Source organism: Nycticebus coucang, chromosome 8 (assembly GCF_027406575.1).
Source record: "Nycticebus coucang isolate mNycCou1 chromosome 8, mNycCou1.pri, whole genome shotgun sequence".
NCBI classification, from domain to species: domain Eukaryota; kingdom Metazoa; phylum Chordata; class Mammalia; order Primates; family Lorisidae; genus Nycticebus; species Nycticebus coucang.
Genome location: NC_069787.1, coordinates 98,745,073 through 98,771,461, shown reverse-complemented (window position 1 = coordinate 98,771,461; position 26,389 = coordinate 98,745,073). Strand labels below are relative to the sequence as shown.

Below are 26,389 nucleotides of genomic sequence, written 5' to 3'. Positions count from 1 at the left end.
TTTGCTGAAGGAATGAACAGTCTATTTAATAATTTAAATAATGCAAGGCAAACTCAAGCCTCCATGAGCTCTCCCCAACACTAGACGGAAATATTTATGTGGGATCCAGATGAGGAACACAAGGCGTGGGAGTGGACGGCAAAAGACACTCCTGTGTGGCTCCAGACGGGTTCGTGTATTTTCAAATTTTTCTTTTAGAAATCACCAAATTGTTAGAAATCACCAAATTGTTAACGGTGATGATGTAGAGATAGCTGAGATGTGAGGTAAATTTTCGGAGTTGCCTCCACTCGCTTTTCTGTGCTTTCTAAACCTCCCGTGGATCCCTTTATTTTTCCACAGCCTCGTGTTTTCGCTCTGCGGCCTCAGGTCCTTTCCCAGCGAGCGCGAGTCAAACACCGCATCGGTCTCCAGCTTTAGCCTGGTGAGAGCTCAAAAAACGAGCAAGCAGCCCTGATCCCGGCACCAGGACGTTTTAGTCGTGGACAGGAAGCGTCAGGCTTCCAGTCAGCCCGGCGGCTCCCTGAAGAGCTGGGCCGGCAGGAACAGACGGCGCCGGAACCCGGCGCCTGGGACATACGCGCGGCGGAGCGGAAAGGCTGATGTACCCTGCGAAGAGGAGGAAGTCGATGGGACTGACGCAGCTGGGGGAACTTCGCCTTGATGGCACTTTCCTGCCCATGACTCCGCCCCCGCCAGAGGGGCTAGGCTCCTGGATTCAAGATGGAGTCGTTGAGTCGAGCTGGGCAGGAGATGAGCCTGGCGGCTCTGAAGCAAAATGACCCCTACATCACCAGCATTGCAGACCTCACGGGCCAAGTCGCTCTGTACACTTTCTGCCCCAAGGCCAACCAGTGGGTGAGTGCGGCGTGGCCGCAGAGGACGTCCACCCGACCCCTACGTCCTCTTAAAGGGGCCGCGCGGGCTGCCTAGGTATGGGATGGGGGGATAAAGGGGGAGAGAAGCAGGAGGCCAAAGACTGGCGAAGAACCAGGCCGGAGCCTAACGCGAGTCGGGGGTGCTCTGGAGTGGGGGAGAGAAATGAGAGAAGTAGGCCCGAGACATCCCACGGAAAAGCTGATGGAAGGGGAGGAATGAAACAAGATCGGTCCATTAGGGTTGGGTCTGGAGATGTGGGCGACCTGCCGTTTTTGCTAATGCGTTGGAGAATATGAGACCGATGGGCTCAGAAAGGTATTTGAAACCTTATGTTTGAAGCTTTGAGAATCATTAGATAAATTGCATATACATGATCTATAACATAAATACTCCTCCTCTCCCTCCAACGAACATAAATGAGAGGCCCCTTCGCAGAGGTCATTTGGATTTAAAGCTTGAGATTCGGTTACAATTCTTGGAAGAAAGGGCGTTGGGTGGGTCCAGTTTTAATCGAACTACACTATATTTCCAGACTTTCAGAAAAGATTTCAAGGAACTTAGGAAAAGGGCTTCCATGTTAATTGGATTCCCTGAAGACGTTTTGCAGAGAAGAAAGACCCTGTGAACGTGTTCTGTTCCATCTGTGATGCTGGTTATGTCACCTTTGAATGTTCCCATCAGACTAAATACTTTTTGGCTTTTGTGCACGTGAGGGGGTCTGAAAAGTTACATTAAGTCTGTTCTCTGACTCTTTAGCCCCTTCTTGAAGCTTCCTTAGTTTTTTAAATAACATAACTTCTCATTTTCTTACAACTGACCCTAATCGTCTAGTTATAGGCTTTATACTTGGAAGGTAATCCATACGCTTTTGTTGGGTTGCACAATGACTGGGGTTCACATTTCAGTAAGAAATGAAATCTTTGACAAAACTCTTAAAGATTATTGTGATATGTCCTTTGCAGCATAATACATATGCATAGATTATACTTATCGGTAATTTGTAAAAATTATTTGAAATTTATTATATAAACAATTAATTCAGATGAAGAATTTTCATAATCATCTTTTCCTTCACCTGGAAGAGAAGGAAATATGGGAAGCCACAAAGAATAAAATTACAGATTGTTTTATAAATGTAGCTATTTTAGACATTGACTTAGATTAAAATTTCCTGATCCATTTTTCTTTCCTATATAAATTTCTGAAATAGGGATGTTAGAATTTTTAATTGTAGAGTTCTGGTTTCTTTTTTTTTTCTTTTGAGATGGAGTCTCACTTTGTCGCCCTCCGTAGAGTGCAGTAGAGTCATAGCTCACAGCAGCCTCAAACTGTTGAGCTCAAGCAATTCTCTTTCCTCAGCCTCTGGAGTAGCTGGGACTATACACACCCACCACAGCACCCACCTATGTTGTTTTTAGCCATAGGGTCTCACTCTTCCTTAGGCTGGTCTCAAACACGTGAGCTCAGGCAATCCACCCACCTCAGCCTCCCAGAGTGCTAGGATTACAGGAGTGAGCAACTGCACCCAGCGTAGAGTTCTGTCTTAAATATGAAATATAAGCTGTAATAACTTAAATTTAGAAATAAGCAGAATATGCTGTTATTTATTTGGATCATGGCACATAGAGCAAAATCAAATTCTTTTTTCTTATTTTACAGTGAGTTGTAATTTTGCATGATGTTTTTTCAAGGGGACAAGTTTTCTTTTACCATGGGACAGTTGATTACCAATTTTTATACTAATAACTTAACATTTTAAAAGTAAGAAAAAGCCTCTGATCCTCAGGAAGGAAGAGTTTCAGAATGATGCTTAAGCTAGAGCAATATTTGTGGAAGAAATCAAAATGATAAATTTTGTAATGTTTTTATCCCAGCCAGTTCAATTGGTTAGGACTGGGTTTGAACCCACCACCTCCAGCATATGGGGCCGGTGCCCTACCCCTTTGAGCCACAGGCACCGCCCTTCAGCCAGTTCAATTTGATATGACTAACAAAGTTTTAATAGTTTGTTGATTACAGTAAAATATTAAGGTCTAGTCTGAGCTGTGAACTACAGACTGATGAAGTTATTTATTTTTTTAAAAAACATTGTAACCTAAATACATTCTTGTCACAGTAAATGAAAAATGGTAATGAGTTGTACCCTCTTAATCAGAACATACTCATTTTTAAACTAAAAGTTTTTTTTTTAATTATTTGTAAGACCTGTAATAATTACACTAAGGTAGAGTATAGTTTCAGTATTCATGATTCTTCACCAAGTTCTAAAAATACTGAACTAATTTTATTTGATAGTAATTAGCCACAAAATATGCTACACATGAAAAAATAACCAAAATCCCCCAGTGATGAAACAAAGTATCCCATTAAAGCTCCGGGTGGTGGCTTAATGCCTGTAGCGCTCTGGGTAGCCAAGGCAGGAGGATCACATTAGCTCAGGAGTTCAGAGACAAGGCTGAGCAAGAGCCAGACCCCTCATCTCTACTAAATATGGAAAAATTAGCTGGCTGTTGTGGTAGACACCAATAGTCTTAGCTACTAGAGAGACTAAAGAAAGAAGATTGTTTGAACCCAGGAATTTGCACTTGCTGTGAGCTAGGCTGATACCATGGCACCCTGTCTAGCCTGGGCAAAAGAGTGAAGAAACTGCTGTACACAAGAACTTGGCTTTAAAATTAAGAAATCTATCTAAAATATTTTAGCTTGAGAAAGTGAAACCTAATTCTATGATTTTTCTCAGTTGCTAATTAAAAAAGAACAGCACTGCATGACATGTTGCTGGGCTGAACAGTGCATGTGCTTACGCGTGCCCCCAGCTGGTAACAGCAGTTAGTAGAATGAGAGTAAGAATGACTTTCCCTGTCTAAAGGTGATACAAGGAAATACAATAAATTTGTGTTAGACATGAAGCATTTTCTCTCTACTGGGACTATTTGGAGTTGGATTATAGGGAAAAAACTAACTGACTCATTTTCTATTGTAGGAGAAGACTGATATAGAAGGGACCTTATTTGTGTATCGAAGGTAAGTTTTTTAGAATGTATGTGTGTAGGGCAGCGCCTGTGGCTCAAGGAGTAGGGCGCCGGCCCCATATACCAGAGGTGGCGGGTTCAAACCCGGCCCTGGCCAAAAAAAAAAATATATATATATATATATATTTATGTGTGTGTGTATATATATATATTTTAATCTGACAGCAAATGATATCAAATGGTTCACTTGTGTTATGCATTTGTCTTTGGAGCCTTCCAGCTTATTCCCTTTAAGTTTTCATCCATCCCTAGCTGTACAGTCCTAACCACATTATTTCTGTCCTCTGAGTCTGCCTGTGATTCAAAACAAAAAGAACTCAAATTTACTTAGGAGCCTAGCAAAGCCAATTTAAAATACAAAGTGTTTTCTAGCAATGATTAAGTCTAAGATAGATGCTTGCCTCCCTCCCCCATATTAAAAAGAAAAAAGATATATATGCGTTTGAGAAAAAATAATACATAGACTAGCTATATAAAATAATGAAATTGAGACATCAGTCCTTCTGTTCTGTGGTTAATAAATGAGGGCTTGTCTTCTATGGCTGGTTCTGTCCCCTTTCTATTTCTCAAGTAAAGTTTTGGATTATGTAGTATCTTTAGTAATATGTACTTTTAGTTTAATTTGAGAGTTTTTTAATAGCCTGGATTATTCATAATTACACATTTTTTATTTTCAACTTCTCTGAGAATTAATTATCTTAAAATGTAATTGATTTGCAAAGTACAAGTTTGTTTTGTTAGAGAAACTTTGGGGCCTAAAGGCAACAGACAGGATATAGTAGTCATGGGGACCTGTTTTCTTTCTTTCTTTCTTTTTTTTTTTGAGACAGAGCCTCACTATGTTGCCCTCAGTAAAGTGCTGTGGCATCACAGCTCATAGCAACCTCAAACTCTTGGGCTTAAGCGATTCTCTTGCCTCAGCCTCCCAAGTAGCTGGGACAACAGGCACCTGCCACAATGCCTGGCTATTTTTGTTGTTGTTGTTGTTGTAGTTGTCATTGTTTGGCAGGCCTGTGCTGGGTTCGAACTCACTTGCCCCCATGCATGTGGCTGGCACCCTAGCCACTAAGCTACAGGTGCCAAGCCATGGGGACCTGTTTTCTAAAGTTTAGAGAGTCTATAGGAGTTACTACTAACATCTAGTCTTGCCAATTTTCTTGTATTGAGATAGCTTTTAAAGATTGCCCTTCTCCATTGATGCTACTTTCAAAGAATTTGTCAAATATTCTTTTAAATTTTGGTGTAAAGCTTTGAGTTCTTGTCTAAACACACTCTTTTTTCCTTTTTTTTTTTTTTTTTTTAAGAGTCTCACTCTGTTGCCCTGGGTAGAGTGCTGTGGTATCATCATACCTCACAGCAACCTCAAACTCTTGCTCGAACAATCTTCTTGCCTCAGCCTCCCAAGTAGCTGGGACTATAGGCGCCTGCCACAATGCTCTGCTGGGTTTTTTTTATTTTTGGTAGAGACAGGGTCTTGCTCTTGCTCAGGCTGGACTGAGCCATTTTTCTTTTAAGTGTATTTCTTTGATATTTGTTCACCAAATTTTTTTTTTTAACACTTTGTTCCTGTTATTTATCTTTTGCCTTTTAGAAAAAAGGAGAGTCCTTACCTTTACCCCCCTCATTACTCATCATTAGCAATATAAATCCCTAGAAACTCTTTAACTGTTGTTAGAACCTTGATTTCTATGACATTTGGGATTTGGCTTTATTGTTAAAATACAAAACAGATCAAGTGATTATAGAAAATGTGAGATATAGTATAGTAAGTGGCTAGATTTAATACAATTCATGGAGCTTACATGGTATTGATTCTAATAAAAGGATATAGAAGAAACTATTTGGGAAATGCAGTAACATTTTGTGTATCTTGGATAAAGACATACCAGGATGTCAAACTGTCACTTGGTGGAGATCACTTAGTATAGAAGAACCCTGGATTTGGATTCAGAAACCTAAAGCTAAATCCTGGTTTCATTATTTCATTTTTTGTGTGACTTCAGATGCAGGCTTTAATCATTTCAAGCTTGTTTCCTAATCTGTAGAATAGGGTTCTGTTATCTCCCCTGTACAGAGAAACAAATGAGAAACTATGAAGTGTTAGATAAATGTGCAGAGCATGAAGGGATCTTGTATTGAATCCCCCCCATAGGAGAGCTAAGGATATTTGTTATTGTAAAGCTTAGGCATTTTCCATCTAACTCAGGAAAACTATGTAAAGACCTATCTGGTACAAGAAAAATCATTGGTGCAGTAGTGGGGAGTCATTATAGCCAATCCCGTACCACATTTAAAATAAATTAATATTTCATTCAACAACTGTGTGTCTATCTTGGGATATATCTGTGGAAAAAATAAGACAAAAATCCCTACTTGCTTGGAGCTTACATTCCAGTTGGGGGGAGGTTTACAATAAATATTAAAAATAAGTGATATGGATAAAAAAGAGGAGGGTTGGAGATTATTGAGCTTGGGAACAAATTGGGAGCATTAAAAAGGGAAGCTCAGGTAGGCCTATTAAGAAGATAATATTTGGGCTCGGCACCTGTGGCTCAAGCAGCTAAGGCGCCAGCCACATACACCTGAGTTGGCGGGTTCAAATCCAGCCCGGACCCACCAAACCACAATGACGGCTGCAACCAAATAATAGCCGGGCATTGTGGCAGGCGCCTGTAATCCCAGCTACTTGGGAGGCGGAGGCAGGAGAATCGCTTGAGCCAAGGAGTTGCTGTGAGCTGTGATGCCACAGCACTCTACCCAGAGTGACAGCTTGAGGCTCTGTCTCAAAAAAAAAAAAGGTAATATTTGAACAAAGGCAATGAGATAGCTGTGCAGATTCAGGGTGGTGGTCCAGGCAGAGAGTTTTTAGGTAGAAGCACACCGCATAGAGAGTGGCAAGGAGTCCTTTGTAACTGGAGCAGGGAGAGCAAGGGAAGAGGCATAGATGAAGTCAGAGGGGGAGCCTTGTTGACCTTAGTAAGAACTTTGGCTTTCACAGTGAAGGAGTCCTTGGAGACTTCTGAGCAGAGGAAGAATATAATCTGATAAAATTGGTTGTTTATGGTTATAAGTGCTAATAATACTGTATGATGCACAAATTATTTTTTCATTTTTGAAATGAAAATAAAGTACATAGTAGATATTGTTTCTGCAAATTAAATGGTAGCTACAAGCTGGGCATAGTGGTTCATGCCTGTAATCTTAGCACTTTGGGAGGCCAACGTGGGAGGATTTCTTGAGACCAGCCTGAACAAGAGCAAGACCTTGTCTCTACAAAAAAATTGAAAAATTAGCCAGGTATGGTGGTGTGCACTATTGTCCCAGCTCCCAGGGATGCTGAGGTAGGAGGATCACTTGAGCCCAGGAGTTTGAAGCTGCAGTGAGTGATGTTGATGCTATTGTACTCTAGCCCAGACAACAGAATGAGACACTGTCTCAAAAAAAAAAAAAAAAAAAAAAAAAAATTGTACCTACAGATTTTGTTTTCTTCCATTAAATTTAAGGTCAGCTTCACCTTACCATGGTTTTACCATTGTAAATCGACTGAATATGCACAATCTAGTTGAGCCAGTGAATAAAGATTTGGAATTTCAGCTCCATGAACCATTTCTTCTCTATAGAAATGCAAGCTGTGAGTATATGTTTTATTATACTTAATATATTTACATCACTTTACTTGAATTGAATCACTTTACTTTCTATCAGTACATTATTCTTGGAGTTTCAAATTATAATACAGAATATGATCTATATTCTCTTTTGTGACTATAAATAATTTTCTTGGATCAAGCCTTTTAAACAGGGCTCAAAAATTGAAAACAACTCTTATATATATAATTTATGTTAATATAACAGATTTTGTTTAGAAACATAAACTTATGTTTATGTTTGTTTATAAATTTATTTTATATATGTTAATATAACATAAATTTATGTTTCTAAACAAAATTTGTTATATTAACATAAATTATTAATGCTATTTAATGGCATTATATTTCTGTTGTTTGTTTATGAAAATAAGTTTTACTTGCTTGTTTTTGTTATAGCTCTGAACTATTGGCTGCTCCTGTCCCTGAACTATAAAACTCAGTTTGGGAGACATAGGATGGGGACAGATGCTGATAATTATTTCCACAAAGAAAGTGTGATTTTTACCCTGAATAGTGATATTTCTCAATCTGTTCACACGTTTGGGTGTCTACTAGATACTTTAATGTTAATGATATACTAACTGTGGAATAGGAAAGCAGTTAAGGCAACTGAGACTCAGAGATGCATGACAGATACTTAGTTGATGAGTTAGGATATAGCTCTTTTTCTGCTTCCTAGTCCAGGGTCCTTTCAGTCATTTTACAGACTCTCATGATTAGATACAGTCAAAAAGGCTAGAGTGGCCCTTTCAAGAAAATACAATACTAAAGGGCAGCACCTGTGGCTCAAAGGAGTAGGGTGCCAGCCCCATATGCCAGAGGTGGCGGGTTCAAACCTAGCCCTGGCCAAAAACTGAAAAAAAAAAAAAAAAATACAATACTAAAAACCATACTAGGTTCCAATATTTAAGTGTGGGTATCAAAGGCATGGGTATTTGAGGACAGAAAGCAGTCATTTTGTTTGACATTAACTGTAGAGAGATCAAAACTAGTTAACAGAATAATTGAGCAGTGATCATCATCTAAGGATATTATTGGAGAAATGTTGCTTCCCACTTAAAAAGTAAAAATTAAATGTAATGTGTTTTAATCCACTTTACCAAGAGGTAGTTGGTGTTGAGGGATGTCTTCACTATAAAATATAAAAAGCTACTAGATTCTATATATCTCACATTCCCTGAATGAGAAGTAGCACGATATATTTTTGAAGTAGGAACCCTAAATTCTTCCTAACTCACTTTTAAGTATCTAAGTGAAATAGGATCTCTTGACTTTTATCCTGTCCAGATAATTGTCTCAAATTTTGAATTCTTTGGGTATATTGGAAGTGCTTTTCAATACCTGTAAGTCTAGGTGGATTTATTTAAACTAATGTTAACAGAATTATTTCAGGCCCAGTGCCTGTGGCTCAAGAGGTTAAGGCGCCAGCCACATACACCTGATCTGGCAGGTTCGAATCCAGCCTGGGGCCTGCCAAACAACAATGATGGCTGCAACCAAAAAATAGCCAGGCGTTGTGGTAGGTACCTGTAGTCCCAGCTACTTGGGAGGCTGAGGCAAGAGAATCGCTTGGGCCCAGGAGTTGGAGGTTGCTATGAGATACGATGCCATAGCACTCTACCCAGGGTGACAGCTTGAGGCTCTGTCTCAAAAAAAAAAAAAAAAAAAAATTATTTCAGATGACTATTTTCTTCTACTGAACATTCCACTAAAGAGGAAATTCTGGAAAATAATACAGATCCAATTTTTTAAAAAGTGAAATTGCCTTAATTTTCTTCTTTACTACCTGGAAACCTAAGCTAGCTATTGCTCTTAAGAAAAGTTTGCCTGCGGTGCATCTTACAAGGGTATATGTGAAACTTAGTTAAATGTAGAATGTAAATGTCTTAACACAATAACTAAGAAAATGCCAGGAAGGCTATGTTAACCAGTGTGATGAAAATGTGTCAAACAGTCCATAAAACCAGCGTATGGTGCCCCATGATCGCATTAATGTATATAGCTATGATTAAATAAATAAATAAAAGTTTGGCGGGGCCTGTAGCGCAGTCGGCAGGGCGCCGGCCACCGGCCACATGCACTGAGGATGGCGGGTTCGAACCAGGTTGGGGCCTGCTGAACAACAATTACAACGACGACGAAAAAAATAAAATAGCCAGGCGTTGTGGTGGGTGCCTGTAGTCCCAGCTACTTGAAAGGCTGAGGCAAGAGAATCACTGAAGCCCAAGAGTTTGAGGTTGCTGTGAGCTGTGACACTACAGCACTCTACTGAGGGTGACACAGTGAAACTCTGTCACAAAAAAAAAGAAAAGTTTGATTATTAAAGTAGTCATAAGGAAAATTATCAAGATACCCATGGACCTAATTACCATTTAGCATAAGCCTAAAATTAATTATATTTTATTTCTTTCATAAGTGAAAGGCCCTGTGAAATTGAAAGTATGGCCAGGCACAGTGGGTCACACCTGTAACCCTAGAACACTGGGAGGCCAAGATAGGAGGATTGCTTGATCTCAGTTCAAGACCCACCTGAGCAAGAGTGAGACCCTGTCTCTATAAAAAATAGAAACATTAGCCAGGCATGGTAGCATACTTCTTGAGTCCCAGCTACTCAGAATGCTGAGGCAGGAGGGTCACTTGAGCCCAGGAGATTGAGGTACCAGTGAGGTATGATGACCCCACTCACTCTAGACAGGGCAATAGAGTGAGACTCTTGTCTTCCCGCAAAAAAAGAAGAGGCCAGGCACAATGGCTTATGCCTAGCACCCTGGAGGCCAAGGTAGGAGGATCCCTTAAGCTTAAGAATTTAAGACCATGTGGCTCAAGGAGTAGGGTGCCGGTCCCATATGCCGGAGGTGGTGGGTTCAAACCCAGCCCCGGCCAAAAAAAAAAAGAATTTAAGACCAGCCTGAGCAAGAAAAAGACCCTGTCTCTAATAAAAATAGAGGTCGTGTCTGGCACCTACTTGAGAGGCTATAGCCAGTGGGATTGCTTGAGCTGAGGAGTTTAAGGTTGCTGTGAGCTAGGCCAACACCACACCTGGGGACAACAAAATGAAGCTCTGTTTTAAAAAAACAAAAAAGGGGGAAAAGAAAGAAAGAAACTGATAGTGTGACATAACACAACTATAATTGAACCTTGATTAACCAAAATCTAACCAATCAGCTTCAATTATTGGGAAATATTTCTATAGTCCATTTATGGAAGAAATGAAGGCAAATTTTAAGAAAACAAGCTTTATAGATACCTGGATTCAACTTAAAAATGTCAATATTTTACAATTTTAACCCCATTCTAGTATCATACATTAAATTATTACAATTAAGCCTTAAATTATTAATATTTATTATGTTCATTTGAATATTCTTGGGGAGAAAGTGAACTAATACATTTTATTTTAGAAAGATCTTCAAAAGAATTAAAAAAAAGATTTCCTTAGTTGAACAGAAAACTCACTTAACCCAGTCACTCCATCAGGGAAACTATTGAGAAGAATAGCTACATCAGGGAGAAGTGATAGGTGATTCTGTAAGTGTTAAAGCCTCTCTTGAGTGTGTGTTTTGTCTACCTTGAATTAAAGGTAGAAAATAGTTGTGTCAGGTCAGCAAACTATTAAGTTGTTTAGGGATTTGATCTTTAAATAAAAAGTTAGTTACTATCTGATTAATGCATATAGGTAATTATACCTAATTCTGTAGCTGCTCTTCTGTTCTCTTGTGGGAAATACCACCAAGACACCTGACCCATTTTATTCAAGTTACATCTTGATATACATCTTTTTTAATTTGAGTCAGTTTTTAGAGCTAATATAATAGAACACTGATCTATAACTTCTTCTGATTCTAAATTGTTGAGTTGGTTTTTTGGTTGTTACTTAGACAAAGTACCCATACACACACAGAGAAAAAGGTAAAATATACAAAGAAAGTGTTTACATTAACCAAGGCCATAGGTTTGGTTATTCACTTGAATCTTTTGGAAACAGTATATTTTTGTGTAAGGGCCCTTTGGTAGCTACAAGACCTCAATGGAGCTACAATGGAGAATGGGGAAGTTGCAAATTCTGTAGTTATTTGGCAGCAGTGATATTCCCAGCACCTTATTTCTGATTTCCAACTTAAGATTGAGGAAACAAGCAGCTCAGAGGAGTTTAGAAACTTGTTTTAAGAGTAATAAGCCAAAATTCAAATCTAGATCTCTTAGGCTTCAAAGCCAATGTTCTTTCCATGCCACTGCAACAATAAAATTACTTACTTCATCAATCCACTTTCTAGAGCAGTGCTATCCAATAGAGCTCTGCAATGTTGGCAGAGTTCTATATCAGCACTGTCCAGTGTAAGCCAAACAGCCACATGTGACTACTGAGCACCAGAAGTCTCGCCAGTATGAATGAGGGATTCTTTTTTACTTCATTTAATTTAATCCATTTGAATTAAATAGCTATATGTGCTAGTGGCCTCCATACTGGAGTGAGGAAGTCTAAATCCTTGCTCTCAAGTACCTGTTGGTGCACCATACCTGAGGTGAACAACCACTTGGGAAGCTTTGAATTAGATTTCTTGCCTCCCATTTAGTAATCCTTTTAGAAATTTATAAATGATTTCTAGATACAAAAGCTGCAGAAATATCCCTGAGGGTGGCTTTGCCATGGTAACACTCTTTTGGCATGGAATTTAGTTTGCAGATGAGAATACTATTCTAGGCTTTGCCATTTTACCAACTGTAACTTTGGATAAATCATTTCAAACACTGATCTGACCTGTTTATCTTAAACAGACATCACGAATGTAAGATCTTGTTAGGCACTTACAAATATAAAATATCACAGAGTATGTCTCCATGTTGGACTCAAGCCAAATGATATTATCAGGGAAAGAGTATGGGAGCTTGAGTATTATCCCAGCGTAGGCCTGTTGTGTGCATCTTCCTGCACCATCTAAGAGCTGGAGGCTCTTTGTTTCTCCTTATAAATATTATTCTCAAATGTTTTAGGAGCTATTACTACTCAGCCTGGCTAGGATAAGTTGAAAAACTTATTTTTGGGCTGTGCACCTATATCTCAGCGGCTAGGGCACCAGCCACATACACCAAGGCTGGCAGGTTCGAATCCAGCCCAGGCCTGCCAAAGAACAATGACAACTACAACAAAAAAATAGCCAGGCATTGTGGCAAGCACCTGTAGTCTCAGCTGCTTGGGAGACTGAGGCAAGAGAATCACTTAAGCCCAAGAGTTGGAGGTTGCTGTGAGGTGTGATGCTATGGCATTCTACCAAGGGCATCACTCAGGAGGCTGAGTGAGAGAGACCTCTGTCTCCAAAAAAAAAAAAAGAAAGAAAAAGAAAAACTTATTTTTGAAGGCACAATGTTTGTCAGCAGAAGCAATTCTGGTTGTAGGTCGTGATATTGCTTTTTATCAGAATATTGAAACACATAGCACCATCCTAACTAAAATTTTATAATAATTTGAGGATATCTTAATTATATGTGTACGTATATACGTATGAATGAATGAACAGATGAATGAGAGAGACAGGGTCTTGCTGTATTGCCTGGGTTAGAGTACAGGAGCATCATCATAGCTCACTGCAACCTCAAACTCATTTCAGGCAGCTCCTGCCTTAAGTAATCCTCCATTTCACCCTTCGAGTAGCTGGGACTATACAAGCATATGCCGTCATGCCCAACTAATTTTTTAATTTGGATACTTCTCCCTAAGAAATGGCTGGTGAAAATTTTTATTTTTTCTGTGATTAGCTTTTACTAATGGTTCTTTTGCTATATGAGCCATGTGCATTATCACTGTTCTTCTGCTCTTCTGATTTCCTTTGTAAGTGGAATCCTTATTGCCAATTAATTGAATTATTAAGCCATTCCTTGAGATGCTAAACTTATAGGAGTTCTGGCATGTTGAAGAAAAAATTCAACTCCTATCCAGCACTATCTGTACAGAAAATCTTGCCCCTCCAGACATTTAGAAATGGTATATAAAATATTAAATGTATAGCATAGCAAAAAAAGGAGTAGGGGACATTTCATGGGCCAACTAAAAGTTGAAGTGGGAAGCATGTCAGCTAACACCGGCTGCCAGCTGTTACAGGGGTTACAGGGGTCTCAAGGGTGAGAGTTCTCATTAATATAAGGCCTCCATTATAATGTTAGGAGACAAGATCTCATGAGGTGGAGAGCCAGCCATGATACACACATGCCAAGATGCAGTAAGGTCTCCTAATGAATTACATATCAATTCATAAAAGTTATCTGCCCACCAGCCTAAGGATATGATAGGCAAATTTTTCTAACTCTTACAAGTTAGAAGAAAGATGTCTCCCTGAAAAATTGTAACTATGGGCCTTCTCTATACAGATTTGGGGTCCAAGATATACCATTCATTTGTATGTGTATAATTTATTCTGCAGACCAAGAAATTAACATAAAAATAACCACCAGCTGTTAAGTACTCTAGGGCATCTGGTAGGGGGAAAATGCAGAACCCTTTGGGCAAATACATTTTTTTTTTCTTTTTGGGTATTTTTTTTGTTTTTGTTTTTTTTGAGACACAATCTCACTTTGTCACCCTGGGTAGAGTGCCATGGCATCATAGCTTACAGAAACCTCAAACTCTTGGGCTCAAGCAATCCTCTTGCCTGAGCCTTCTGAGTAGCTGGGACTACAGGTGCCCACCACAACTCCCAGCTAGTTATTCTGTGTTTAGTAGAGGCAGAGGTCTGGCTCTTGCTCAGGCTGGTCTCAGACTCATAAGCTTAAGCAGTCCACCTGCCTCGGCCTCCCAGAGTGCTAGGATTATAGGCATGAGCCATTGTGCCAGCCGCAAGATACATTCTTAACCCAGGTTGCTCAGGAATCTCAAAGATAGGCCTCACCATCCCAAAATTAAATGCATGAGGAAATAGTTCATAGTGAATGAAAAGTAGGATACAACAAACAGCAGACTTAGACAGCCCTTCTGAAAACTTCAGTTAATAGAATGATCAGGTAGAGATTTTAATGGATATAAAGGTCAGACACTGATTATAAATAAAGCAAAAAAAAATTAAACAAAGGAAAAAATGCTATTAAGAAAAAGTAGATTTGAAAAATAGCCAGGTGAAAGTTACAGAAATTAGAATTTTTTTTTTTTTTTTTTTTTGTGACAGAGTCTCAAGCTATCACCCTGAGTAGAGTGCCATGGCGTCACAGCTAACATCAACCTCCAAGCATTCTCTTGCCTCAGCCTCCCAAGTAGCAGGAACTACAGGTGCCCACCACAGTGCACCTGTCAGCTAACACCGGCTATTTTTTGTTGTTGTTGTTGTTTTTGCTGGCCTGGGCCAGGTTTGAACCCACCAGCCTCAGTGTATGTGGCCGGTGCCCTACCCACTGAGCTACAGGTGCCGCCGGAAATTAGAATTTTAATTATTGAAACAAATTCTCCCTGGAGCCAACAGTTAACTAGTAGCAGCTGAAAAGAATTGGTGAGCTAGAAGAGATATCTGAGGAAATCTAGAATGTATACCAGAAAGGAAAAAGTAAGACAGGGAAGATAGAATTGTAAAGTCTAACATGACAGATAAGAATTTCAGAATAATAAAATAGATGTAAAAAGGCAATATTTGAAGAGATTATGATTGAGAATTTTATAGAACCCATAAAAGGCATAAATCTTGGATTTAGGCAGTAAAATAGACCATAATCATAATAATTAGAAGTAAATACATACCCAGACACATTATAGTGAAACATCAAAGGCAAAGAGAGGGAGAAACAGCCAAAGGAATATTTACAAAGGAGCACCAATTAGACTGACAACATACCCCTCAGTTGTAGCTACTGAGTTTGAAAGACAAAAGAATAATATTTTCAGAGGACTAAGGAAGAAACAACTAACTACCAATTCAGTAATTCAAGAGAACAAAATAAAGGCATTTTTCAACAAAAACGGAGTATTTGTCTTTAGCAGACTCTTGCTGTAGGAACTTCTAAGACAGTGCTAGTAGTGTAGTAGCCACTAGCCACAGTGACTATTGAGAGCCTGAAATGTTGCTAATGCAGCTGAATTTTTAATTTTATTTGATTTTAATTAAACTAAATTATTTACTTTCAATTTAAATTTAGCAGCACAATTTTAAAGGATATAATTCAGAATACAGAAGGAAGAAATGAGATAAAAGAAACTAATGAATTTTTTAAAAAGGTAATCAAAATAAGCACTGACTATATAAAACAATAAAATGACTAGCTTGGGTAGAGATATTAAAAACAAGGTGAAGCAAAAATACTAGAGTAGTAACATAATATAGAAGCTATTCAATCCTAAAACATCCCAAATTAAGATATTGATTAGCAATAGACATTTAAATAAGGTTATGTGTGTTTAAAAAATTCAGAATAACCACTGCAGAACAGAAAGAGTATCTTAACTTTCAAACTAATACAAACAAGGAAGGGAAAAAATTAGAAACCATGGGCAATAGCCCAAAATAAAATGTCAGAAATAAGTAAATCAGTAATTAGAACAAATGTTAAGTGGATTAAACTTGCCTATTAAAAGACCAAAATTGGACAAACTCATAGAATTTGCCTAAATGCTGTTTTCAGGAAACTTTAAAAGCTCAAGATCTTAGAAAGGTTGAAAGTAAGGGATAGTGTCGGATACATTAGGCAACTATTGATCCAAAAAAGCTGATATAGGCTTGGCACCTGTAGTTCAGCAGCTAGGGCACCGGCCACACGCACCAAGGCCAATGGATTCGAACCCGGACTGGGCCTGCTAAACAACAATGACAACTGCCAAAAAAAAGAATAGCCAGGTGTTGTGGTGGGTGCCTGTAGTCCCAGCTACTTGGGAAGCTGAGGCAAAAAAAAAATCACTTAAGCCTGGGAATTTGAGGTTACTATGAGCTGTGATGCCATGGCACTCTACTGAGGGTGACATAGACTCTGTCTCAAAAAAAAAAAAAAAAAAAAAAAAAGCTGATATAACTATGGTAACTATGCTAATCATACATGATAAATTATGTGGTTAACACAGGCAAAAGGCATCTTTAGGGATAAAAGTTACCACATAATGATAAAAGGAACAAGTTACTTAGACGATACGATAAAATAATTTTGAATTGGTACATACCTAGTATATGTTAGAATTACAAATTGAATGTTAATCCATAATTGTAGTGGGAGATTTTAGCAAACCACCTTAGTAATTGACAGATATATTAGACAATTTAATAAGGTTATGGAATAAACCATACAGTTAACAAACTTGATCTAATGGACATATAAAGAATGCTGCTTCCAAAAATAACAAATAAAAAGAAAATAGGAAAAAAAAAAACAAAATGCTGCTTCCAGGCTTGGCACCTGTAGCTCAAGTGGCTAAGGCGCCAGCCACATACACCAGAGCTGGTGGGTTCGAATCCAGTCTGGGCCCGCCAAACAACAATGACAACTATAACCAAAAAATAGCCAGGCATTGTGGCGGGTGTCTGTAGTCCCAGCTACTTGGACGGCAGAGGCAAGAGGATCACTTAAGCCCAAGAGTTTGAGGTTACTGTAAGCAGTGACACCAGGACACTCTATCCAGGGCTACAGCTTGAGACTCTGTCTCAAAAAAAAAAAAAAAAGAAAGAATGCTGCTTCCAACAATTAAGAGTATTTGCATTTTTTTCAAGTATGTTTGAAGTTTTATAAAATTACCACATGTAGGCCATTTAGCGAAGAAGTTAGGGAGAAAAGAGAAATCTGAGTAAAGTTGAAAGGGAATAAAGAGTAAAAATTAATCACCGAAAGTAGACATTGTAATAGAATAGAACTGATCGACAACAGAACTTCTCTATAATGTGATTGATCCAACAGCGACAATAAAAAGGGCTAGAGAAGGCATAATAAGCAATATTATGAATTTAAAATAAATATTTCAACTAAAGGTAGAAAACATACATTTTTTAAAAACAAGAAACTACTGTAAAAAACTTTTTGCCTATAAGTTTAAAACTTAGATAAGGGCAGTTTCCTAGAAAAAGCTTAACAAAGCTTACTCAGGAATAAATAGATTTGAATGGACTCATAAACAAATAATTGGGCTAACGTTTAAAAATCTCTCCCATCACATCTAAAGAAAATGCTGAGGGGAATGTTCTATTCAGTAAATGGTACTAGTACAGTTAATTAATTCTCCGTATAGAGATCAGCCCCAGAAAGGCAAATACAGGATCTATACATTCCCAGTGTTATCTTCACAGCAAACTTGTCTCACAGGCTACCCTGCTGAGATAAGGAAATTATGCTTCTGTTATCTACTCTTCCTTCAGCAAGGTATTAAGCACCTCCTACAAGCAACATACCACACTAAGTAATATTTCTGTTAGAGGTTTTTTTTCCCCAAAACCATTGTCAGGGATGCTTTGATTTCCACTTCCATGGACACCTCTTAGAGTGAAAGTGGTAACATGGACTCTTTTTTTTATATTATATGCTTACGTCTCACTTTTAAGAATCTAAATTTGGCACATGAATCAATAAGCATAGTCATATGTCACTTAATAACAGGAATGCTTTCTGAGAAATGTGTCTTTAAGCAATTTTCATAGTTGTGTGAACATCATATAATATACTTACATAAATCTGCATAGTATACTCTACTGTAGATCTGGGCTATCAGGTAGGCTACAAACCTGTTCTGCATGTGAGGGGAATAATGCATATTCCATTCCCCTATATGGAATACTGTAGGCACCTGTAGCACAATGGTAAGTATTTGTGTACCTAGACATATAGGTACACAGAGAAGGTATAGTAAATGCAATAATATGATCTTAAGGGACCACTGTTGTGTATGCAGTCAGTGTATCATTGAAACGTCATTTGTGTCACATGACTTGTAAAAGCAAACAGAACTGGATTTTCTCTTTTGCTGCTAAACAGTCTACAGTATAACCTGGTTAACTGTAAATATTAAGATGCAGTTTTGTGGTACCACCAAGCTCTATGATATTGGTTCTGGCATTTAATGATTTTCTTTTGCAAAAACTATTTTAATATTACTTTTGGGGTTGTTTTTAACCAAAGTGATTATTTAACCCATATGCATACCTTAATGCAGTGATATTTATTGAATATGTCATTTGCCAAACACTTTACCACACTTTACCAGGTTTTATACCATTTAGATTAAGACTGTTGTGCACTTTTAAAGAATTATGTTTATTTTTATAGTACTTAAATTCTATAGTTTTCTCCTAGAAAATTATAAGCAGATGTTATTAAAGTGTGTTAGAGCTTTTGGTGTCAAAACTGCCTTTCTGGTAACGGTCAAGATTCTTAATGAAATGTGCTACTACATTAAACCCAGAGTTACGCATGTTTATTCTTAAAACAACTCCTTATGAGGTAATGGTAAAAAATAATGATTGATGATTTAAGGTCTGTGATTTGAGAGCTATCATCGTACATGTGAATGACTGGCTAGTAATAGTGAAAATTTAATCTACCAGAAAGACTATGAAGGAATGAATATACATGTTTTTTCTTGGTCATTTTCAGCAATAATACTCACCCGTTAATTAGAGTATATAGAGTTTTTCTTTGCAGACCTAACTAACTTTATTCTCTCCTTGGACTACAGTGTAATAGTAGTTTTAACCAAAAGGACAGTGATTATTTTATTTATATGCATGTTAGACTTGGCATCTTTTTACTGGAAGGTAAACATTTTAACAGGGACAACTTTTCATGTTTCTTCCACCCAACACCTTAAGGTATACAGAGTGTCCATAAAGTTTGTGGACTTTATTTATTGTTTGTGAACAACAATTTAAAATTGTTGTAAACTTTAAATTGCACACAGACTTTTCAGACATCCTTGTATATCTTCCATGGAATGCCACTTTTCATATTTTAAAATGTCCTATAACCCAAAAATAGTTTGGAAAAATGAACAATGTCCTTTTCGGTTTTTCAAAAGAAACTCAAATATATTCTGAATTTTATTTTACCTGGATACTTTTAAACAGTAATGAGTTTGTGGTTTGTATAAAATGCTTTCAAAATAATTATATGTAGGTAAAATCAAATCTGAAATTTCCTCAAGTGTTAATGCCAGTTAGCCCCTAATCTAGTATGTTGCTCTTTAGCCTGCTTAACCCACCCCACGAAACCCCAAAACCTAGTAAGTACAATTAAAATCAAAAATATTATTACTACTTAACATTTTTAAGAACTTACCTCCAAAAGTCAGAGAGAAGTACTCCATATCTGCTTCACTTACAACTTTTCCTTTATAGCGAGCATCAGTCTCTTGATACAGAGTATTTTTAATTAAAATTAGATCACTAGAAAAAGTTGGTAGGTTCATTTCCATAGTGTTGAAAATGCAGCTGCCAAATGGAAAGTTTTAGTAGAAGAAATGTTCTAGTATGTGCTTTTTTTGTCTCTCTGCTTGTCCTTCTCAGTTCAAGGGCAAGACTCAGAACAGTAGAGATGGTAGGTGGCTGTTGGCATTTGGCGCAAATCTTCAGACATAGAGCACAGTGCAAGAAGTTTTCTTGCAAGATAAGTTTATAATTTGTCAAGTCAAAAAATGTGAGTTCTACCTCCAAACTGCAGGAGGAATTTATAAACAATAAGAAAAGTTCCATGGGTCATTCTTGTGACCTTTGAATTCAGTACAGTACTTCTTTCTCAGCCTGTAGAAAGGCAGACAGGCTGCCACCATCAGCTGCGGCACTGCTGTGATTGCTATGATTCTGTAATCAACAAAGGAAAAAGGATCTCTGGCAACTGCATTAGTCTGGCCCTCTGACCAAGATAAGAAAAAAGCCTTGCTGTTATAGATTGGAGAGGTAAAAACATCATGAAAATAGGACTTAGAATCCACAGCTGGCTCTGTGGCACTGGTAGGTCAGATGTTTACAAAATACATATTGCTTTCTCTCTCAGGCCACTGCTTAGTATTTTGGTAGCGCCTTTACCAAGTACCTTCTTTGTGACTCCATGAACATTTCAGAATTTCCAAAGTATTCTTTTCATTGTGATTCACTAATTACTGGCTTTTACTTGTCCCACCAGGTAATGTTTCAGATAAAAGCAATTTGTATATTTTTTAATTGTGGTGCTATCTTTTTTTTTTTTTTTTGAGACAGAGTCTCACTATGTCACCCTTGGTGGAGTGTGCCACAACTCACAGCAACCTCCAACTCTTGGGCTTAAGCGATTCTCTTGCCTCAGCCTCCCAAGTAGCTGGCACTACAGGCACCTACCATAACGCCCGGCAATGTGTTGCTGTCTTAATTGTAAAGATTCTAAAAGTTAACCATGCACACACCTATAGATAGGTATTTGTCCTTGCAACTCTGCTTTGGATGATTTCTTAGTAAATTGGTAGAAAATGTGTAGGAGAGTAGAAGTTAGGGAAAGGAGAGAAAAGAAGTTCTCTACCTTTTCTTACACCACAATCTGACATACTTCCCAAAGCCCTAACTGTAGATTTTTGGAACCCTACCCTGTTTCCCCGAAAATAAGACATCCTCTGAAAATAAGACCTACTTACAGGAAAGATAAGACGTCTCCTGAAAATAAGACCTAGCGCATCTTTGGGAGCACACCTCAAAATAAGACACTGTCTTATTTTTGGGGAAACAGGGTAGGAAACAGGAACTCAATTTCATGAAGGCCAGGGACTTCCTACTCTTTGTCTCTCCCTTCTGATACATAAAAATGATAGTATCTGTGTGGGATATGAGGGTGAATAGACAACTGGTGGGGAGTTGGAAGTGAACAGCATTTTACATTCCTCTAATCCTCATTTAGAGGATCAGCCACTAGTGTGTGCCTCATTTAGCCACTTTGGTGGCTCTGCTTGAAGGAGTGGTGGGTACTGTGTGGCAATAGTGGCTATAAATCCTAACAGCAGAGGCAAAACTATAGTGTTCACTGCTTTGAGATTATCTATCCTTTGAGAATAAAAATGTTATAAATGAGAGTGATTAGTTATTATATTGTTGGGTTTATTTTGTTAATAGCTAGAGTAGTTATTGGTCATTTTATGTGTCTGAACTCTATACTGAGATTATAATGTTGAAAAGGGCTGAGTACAGTGGTTCAACTTGTAATCCTAGCACTCTGGGAGGCTGAGACAGGAAGATCACTTAAGCTCAGGAATTCCAGACTAGCCTGAACAAGAGAAAGACCCTGTCTCTACCAAAACTAAGGGGGTGTAGGGGGTGGGGAGGATGTTAAAAGGGACTGTGAAAGGAGTATTTCTGGTAAATATCTTCTGACTTGACTTAATTTAGGCAAGGGTACCAAATTTTAAAATGGTAAACTGAAAGAGCTTTTAGAATAACATTTTTAAATTGATGGCCCTGAGTCTATCCAATATTTAATAAACAGACATAAGTCAAATTTTAAAAGTTGGGCTATCTATCTACCACTGCAGTCCCCAACCCCTGAGGATTCAGGTGGCCTGTGAGCTCTGCCTCTTGTCCCATCCCACCTGCACCCTGACCGCCTACCTCGATCTGTGAATAAATTGTCTTCCCTGAAACCAGTTACCGACACCAAAGAGGTTCCAGTCCAGGGCCTGTTAGAAACCGGCCTCACAGCAGGTGGCAGGCAGGCCAGCAAATAAAGACTTAAAGCTGCCGTCCCTGGCACCACCGCCTGAGCTCCACCTCCTGTTGCCCCACACAGTGCCCTTCCCCATGGCCCATCCATGCAAAAGTTGTCTTCTGTGAAAACCATTCCTGGTGCCAGAAAGGTTGGGGGCCATTGGTCTGCTACATTCAGTAGTATTCTGAGATGAGTGTTTTGGCCAAAAGGGGTAATGGAATCACATTCACCAGTCTTACTTATAGATACACTGCATCTCCTCACCTGCCTGTTTGCAACATACCAAATCTTCTGTTGTGATCCCAGGTCGTCAGTCTATGGCTTCAGACTCTTTTTCCTGTGTATGTATATGTGTTTTCTGCTCCCCCATCCCAGAACCTTTCTCCTCTTCTTACTCTTTCCCAACCTTTTCATGTTCATGGGTAGCCACTAGACTATTTAAGGAAAGATCTGTCAAGGCTTTTTTCAGTACTTGGACTTTCATTTGCCAGTGTAGACTTATGTTTATACACCTATTCCATTTTGTGTGTAAAATGTATCTAGCCATATTCAAAGCCCATTTTCTTCTGTTTCCTAGTGTAAGAGATCTTTGTAAGTATCATCTTTAGAAATTTTATAACTTTTAATACCACCACCAAAAAGCTTATTATTCTACTGCCTTTTCTGCTTGGCACCAGCCTCCTCAAATCCTTTCAGAAAGTAGGTCAGATCTAAATAATAAATGAATCAGAAAGACAACATATGCATGAGAGTGATTCCTAGTTCTGTATTGTGTGTTTATGTGTGACATTTCACAGCATCTCTAGACGTCTTGAGGGATTTTACAAGTCTCCAAATTAATTTGGATTTTCTTGATCTTTTTTGTGTGCTATATACCTCTGAAGATGAGAAACAGAATGAAATATAACATCAAATCACAATAGGTTGCTGAATATTCAAACTAAGGCTCTCTGGAGAAATAAAAAACTCTTCCTTGAAATGCTTTTTAAATTTTTTTCAGTATTAGGTGTGGAATCCTAGCACTCTGAGAAGCAAAGGCGGGTAGATTGCTTGAACTCAGGAGTTCAAGACTAGCCTGAGCAAGAGTGAGACCCCATCTCTACTGAAAGTAGAAACACCAGCGTGGCAGGCGCCTGTGGTCCCAGCTACTTGGGAGGCTGAGGCAAGAGGATCGCTCAAGCCCAAGAGTTTGAGATTTCTGTGAGCTGTGATGCCATAGCACTCTACCCAGGGCAACAGAGTGAGAATCTATCTCAAAAAAAATCCATATTTATAATCCAAATACCTTTAATTTTTGTCATTATTTTTCACGTTTTCAAAAGAAAGGAGTCTTCATTTGAAAAACAAAGGAAACATTTATTTTTTATATTCTTATATGCACCTTTTTATTTTTTGTAGAAGTACAATCTAGGCTTGGTCCCTATAGCTCAAGCGGCTAAGGTGCCAGCCATGTACACCAGAGCTGGGGGGTTCAAATCCAGCCCAGGCCCACCAAACAACAGTGACAACTATAACCAAAACATAGCTGGGTGTTGTGGCCGGTGCCTGTAGTCCCAGCTGCTTGGAAGGAGAATCACTTAAGCCCAGGAGTTGGAGGTTGCTGTGAGCTGTGATGGCACGGCACTCTACCCAGGGCAACAGCTTGAGGCTCTGTCTCAAAAAAAAAAAAAAAAAGAAGTATAATCTACAGGCACTCAAATGTCCTATCATACCACCTAACTTTTCAGTGACTTTCCTACTCACATAGGACAGCTGTTAGTGGTCACAATGTATGGTGGGTATTTATTAATTGATTTACTTTCATCTTGAGAAAAGCATATTAAACAGCTTGCTCTCATGATTTGCCATAGCAAAATAATACTTTATTGCCAAAATCCCAAATCTTCTGTGGTGTAGTTAGAGAAAATTATTTCAGGGTGTTATAGCAAATGAATCGTTAGCAGAGTGTGTGGGCCTTCGACTGTTAGGTTTTCTTGAAGGAAGAATACTTTGCTTTGGTTTAGAGACAAGGTCCTCCAAAATTTCAGCTATCTGGTGAACTTGTCTGTCTTTCCTCACAAATGACAGTGACAGGCTTAGTGGCAGCTCCCTGGGCTTTCTTGCCAGTTGCATGTACTGAGCCTTTGACATGTTGGCAGACAGAGCTGATTCTTGGATGCTTATCTGAACCTCTACAGGCCTGTTTTTGGCAGAGTCGAGTGTGACTCTTATCCCTTACCCATTAAGCTATCATTATGGCTTCCTTATCTTTATTTCTTCTGCAAACATGCCTTTGAAAGTGTTTGGCTCTTTTTTGGCAGTTTATTTGATAATGTACAAGAGTAGAAGGCATGGGTCTTATTTCTGTATTGTATGATATTTCTTCAAAGGAAAAGGGGAGGACTTAAGTGAAGATTTGTCATAATTGGTAGCTCTGGTGGACTTGTTTTGATTCTCAATATGGAATTCTTTCCTAAGAGTTCGATTTAGGAATGCTCTATGAAAACTACTTAATTGCTTGTTTAGCTCAGAAAAAGTAGTGTGTTCCTCTCTGAGCCTGATGCATTATACATATCATAAACTTTTTCTGATCACTGTAAATTATATGACTGAGTACATATATACACTATATGGTTAATAAGGGGGGAACTGGAATCCTTTGTTTTTGGACTTTGGTGTTAGGGTGTTTGAAGAGGCATATTTCAAGAAAGGTGGTCATGTGTAATTGCCATATATAGAATCTTTTCAAAGCCCTGATCTGATTTCCTCTATGTTGGAGCAAGCCTTAGCTACTAAACATAACTAAATCTCTGTGGTAGTTAATGCTTAGTAATTATCTCCTCTGTAACAAGGCTGCTTCTGTGTTCCTTCTGTTGAGATGTCAAAGCTAAATGAATTTGTTGACGTACATCATGTAAAACATTCCAAAATTACTAGTTATTCATTGAAGTTTGATTCTGTTTGAAGCACTCTTAGTGTTTTGAAATTCTCTGAACAAAAGAGGTACTATAAAAATGGATTCTAGGGGCAGCGCCTGTGGCTCAAAGGAGTAGGGCGCTGGCCCTATATACTGGAGGTGGAGGGTTCAAACCTGGCCCTGGCCAAAAACTGCAAAAAAAAAAAAAAAATGGATTCTAAACTTAGGAAACTATTCAGTGCAGACTGAAGACTCAGACTGATCCATCTAGACTGCCTTCAGGTAGTATAGTCACCTGCAGGACACATGGCCAGACACAGGCTCCAAAGGTTTAGCACAGTTTTAGTGTGATTAGAGACTATCCCTGCCAGAGAAGCCACCTTATAAATAGGGTAGGGAAAAAAACTCTTTCTTTTCATTGATTAAAATGGAGCCATTCACTCATTCTGCACATCAATAATTTTTTTTTTTTTTTTGTAGCGACAGTCTCACTTTATCGCCCTCAGTAGAGTGCTGTGGCGTCACACAGCTCACAACAACCTCCAGCTCCTTGGCTTAGGCGATTCTCTTGCCTCAGCCTCCCCAGTAGCTGGGACTATAGGCGCCCACCACAACAGCCATCTATTTTTTTGTTGCAGTTTGGCTGGGGCCTGGTTTGAACCCTCCACCCTCGGTATATGGGGCCAGCGCCCTACCCAGTGAGCCACAGGCGCCGCCCACGTCAATAATATTTTAATGCACTCTGTAATAACAGAAAAATCCAATTAAGCTTTTATTTCTGGGCTGGGTAAGGTGGCTCACGCCTATAATCTTAACTCTCCAGAAGGCAGAGACAGGAGGATGGCCTGAGCTCAGGAGTTTGAGACCAGTCTGAGCAAAAGCACAACCGCATCTCTACAGTAAATAGAAAAATTATGGCTTGGCGCCTGTGGCTCAAGCGGCTAAGGCGCCAGCCATATACACCTTAGCTGGCAGGTTTGAATCCAGGCCAGGCCCACCAAACAACAATGAAGGCTGCAACCAAAAATAGCTGGGAGTTGTGGCGGGCACCTATAGTCTAGCTACTTGGGAGGCAGAGGCAGGAGAATCGCTTGAGCCCAGGAGTTGGAGGTTGCTGTGAGCTGTGATGCCATGGCACTCTCAAGCCTCAACAGCTTGAGCCTCTGTCTTTAAAAAAAAACAAAGAAAGAAAGAAAGAAAAATTAGCCATGCATGGTGGCACACACCTGTAGTCCCAACTACTCAGGAGGCTGAGGCAGGAAGATCACTTGAGCCCAAGAGTTTAAGGTTGCAGTGAGCTATAATGATGACAATGCAGTCTATCCAGA

The 26,389-nt window shown here is 38.9% G+C and overlaps 1 protein-coding gene across 4 annotated transcripts in view; it reads left to right on the top strand.

Moving 5' to 3' along the window:
- Nucleotides 1-375: 375 nt before the first annotated feature.
- Nucleotides 376-26,389, top strand: part of DCP1A (decapping mRNA 1A) — a 61,481-nt gene continuing 35,467 nt past the window's right edge. For 2 of the 4 annotated variants that reach the window (XM_053599585.1, XM_053599584.1), the window contains exons 1-3: nucleotides 376-858; nucleotides 3,863-3,903; nucleotides 7,415-7,542. In XM_053599585.1, the coding sequence (XP_053455560.1) occupies nucleotides 724-858; nucleotides 3,863-3,903; nucleotides 7,415-7,542 (304 nt within the window). In that variant the 5' untranslated portion in view covers nucleotides 376-723. The remainder of the gene's footprint in view (nucleotides 859-3,862; nucleotides 3,904-7,414; nucleotides 7,543-26,389) is intronic. The other 2 variants (XM_053599583.1, XM_053599582.1) reach the window with 1 other exon arrangement.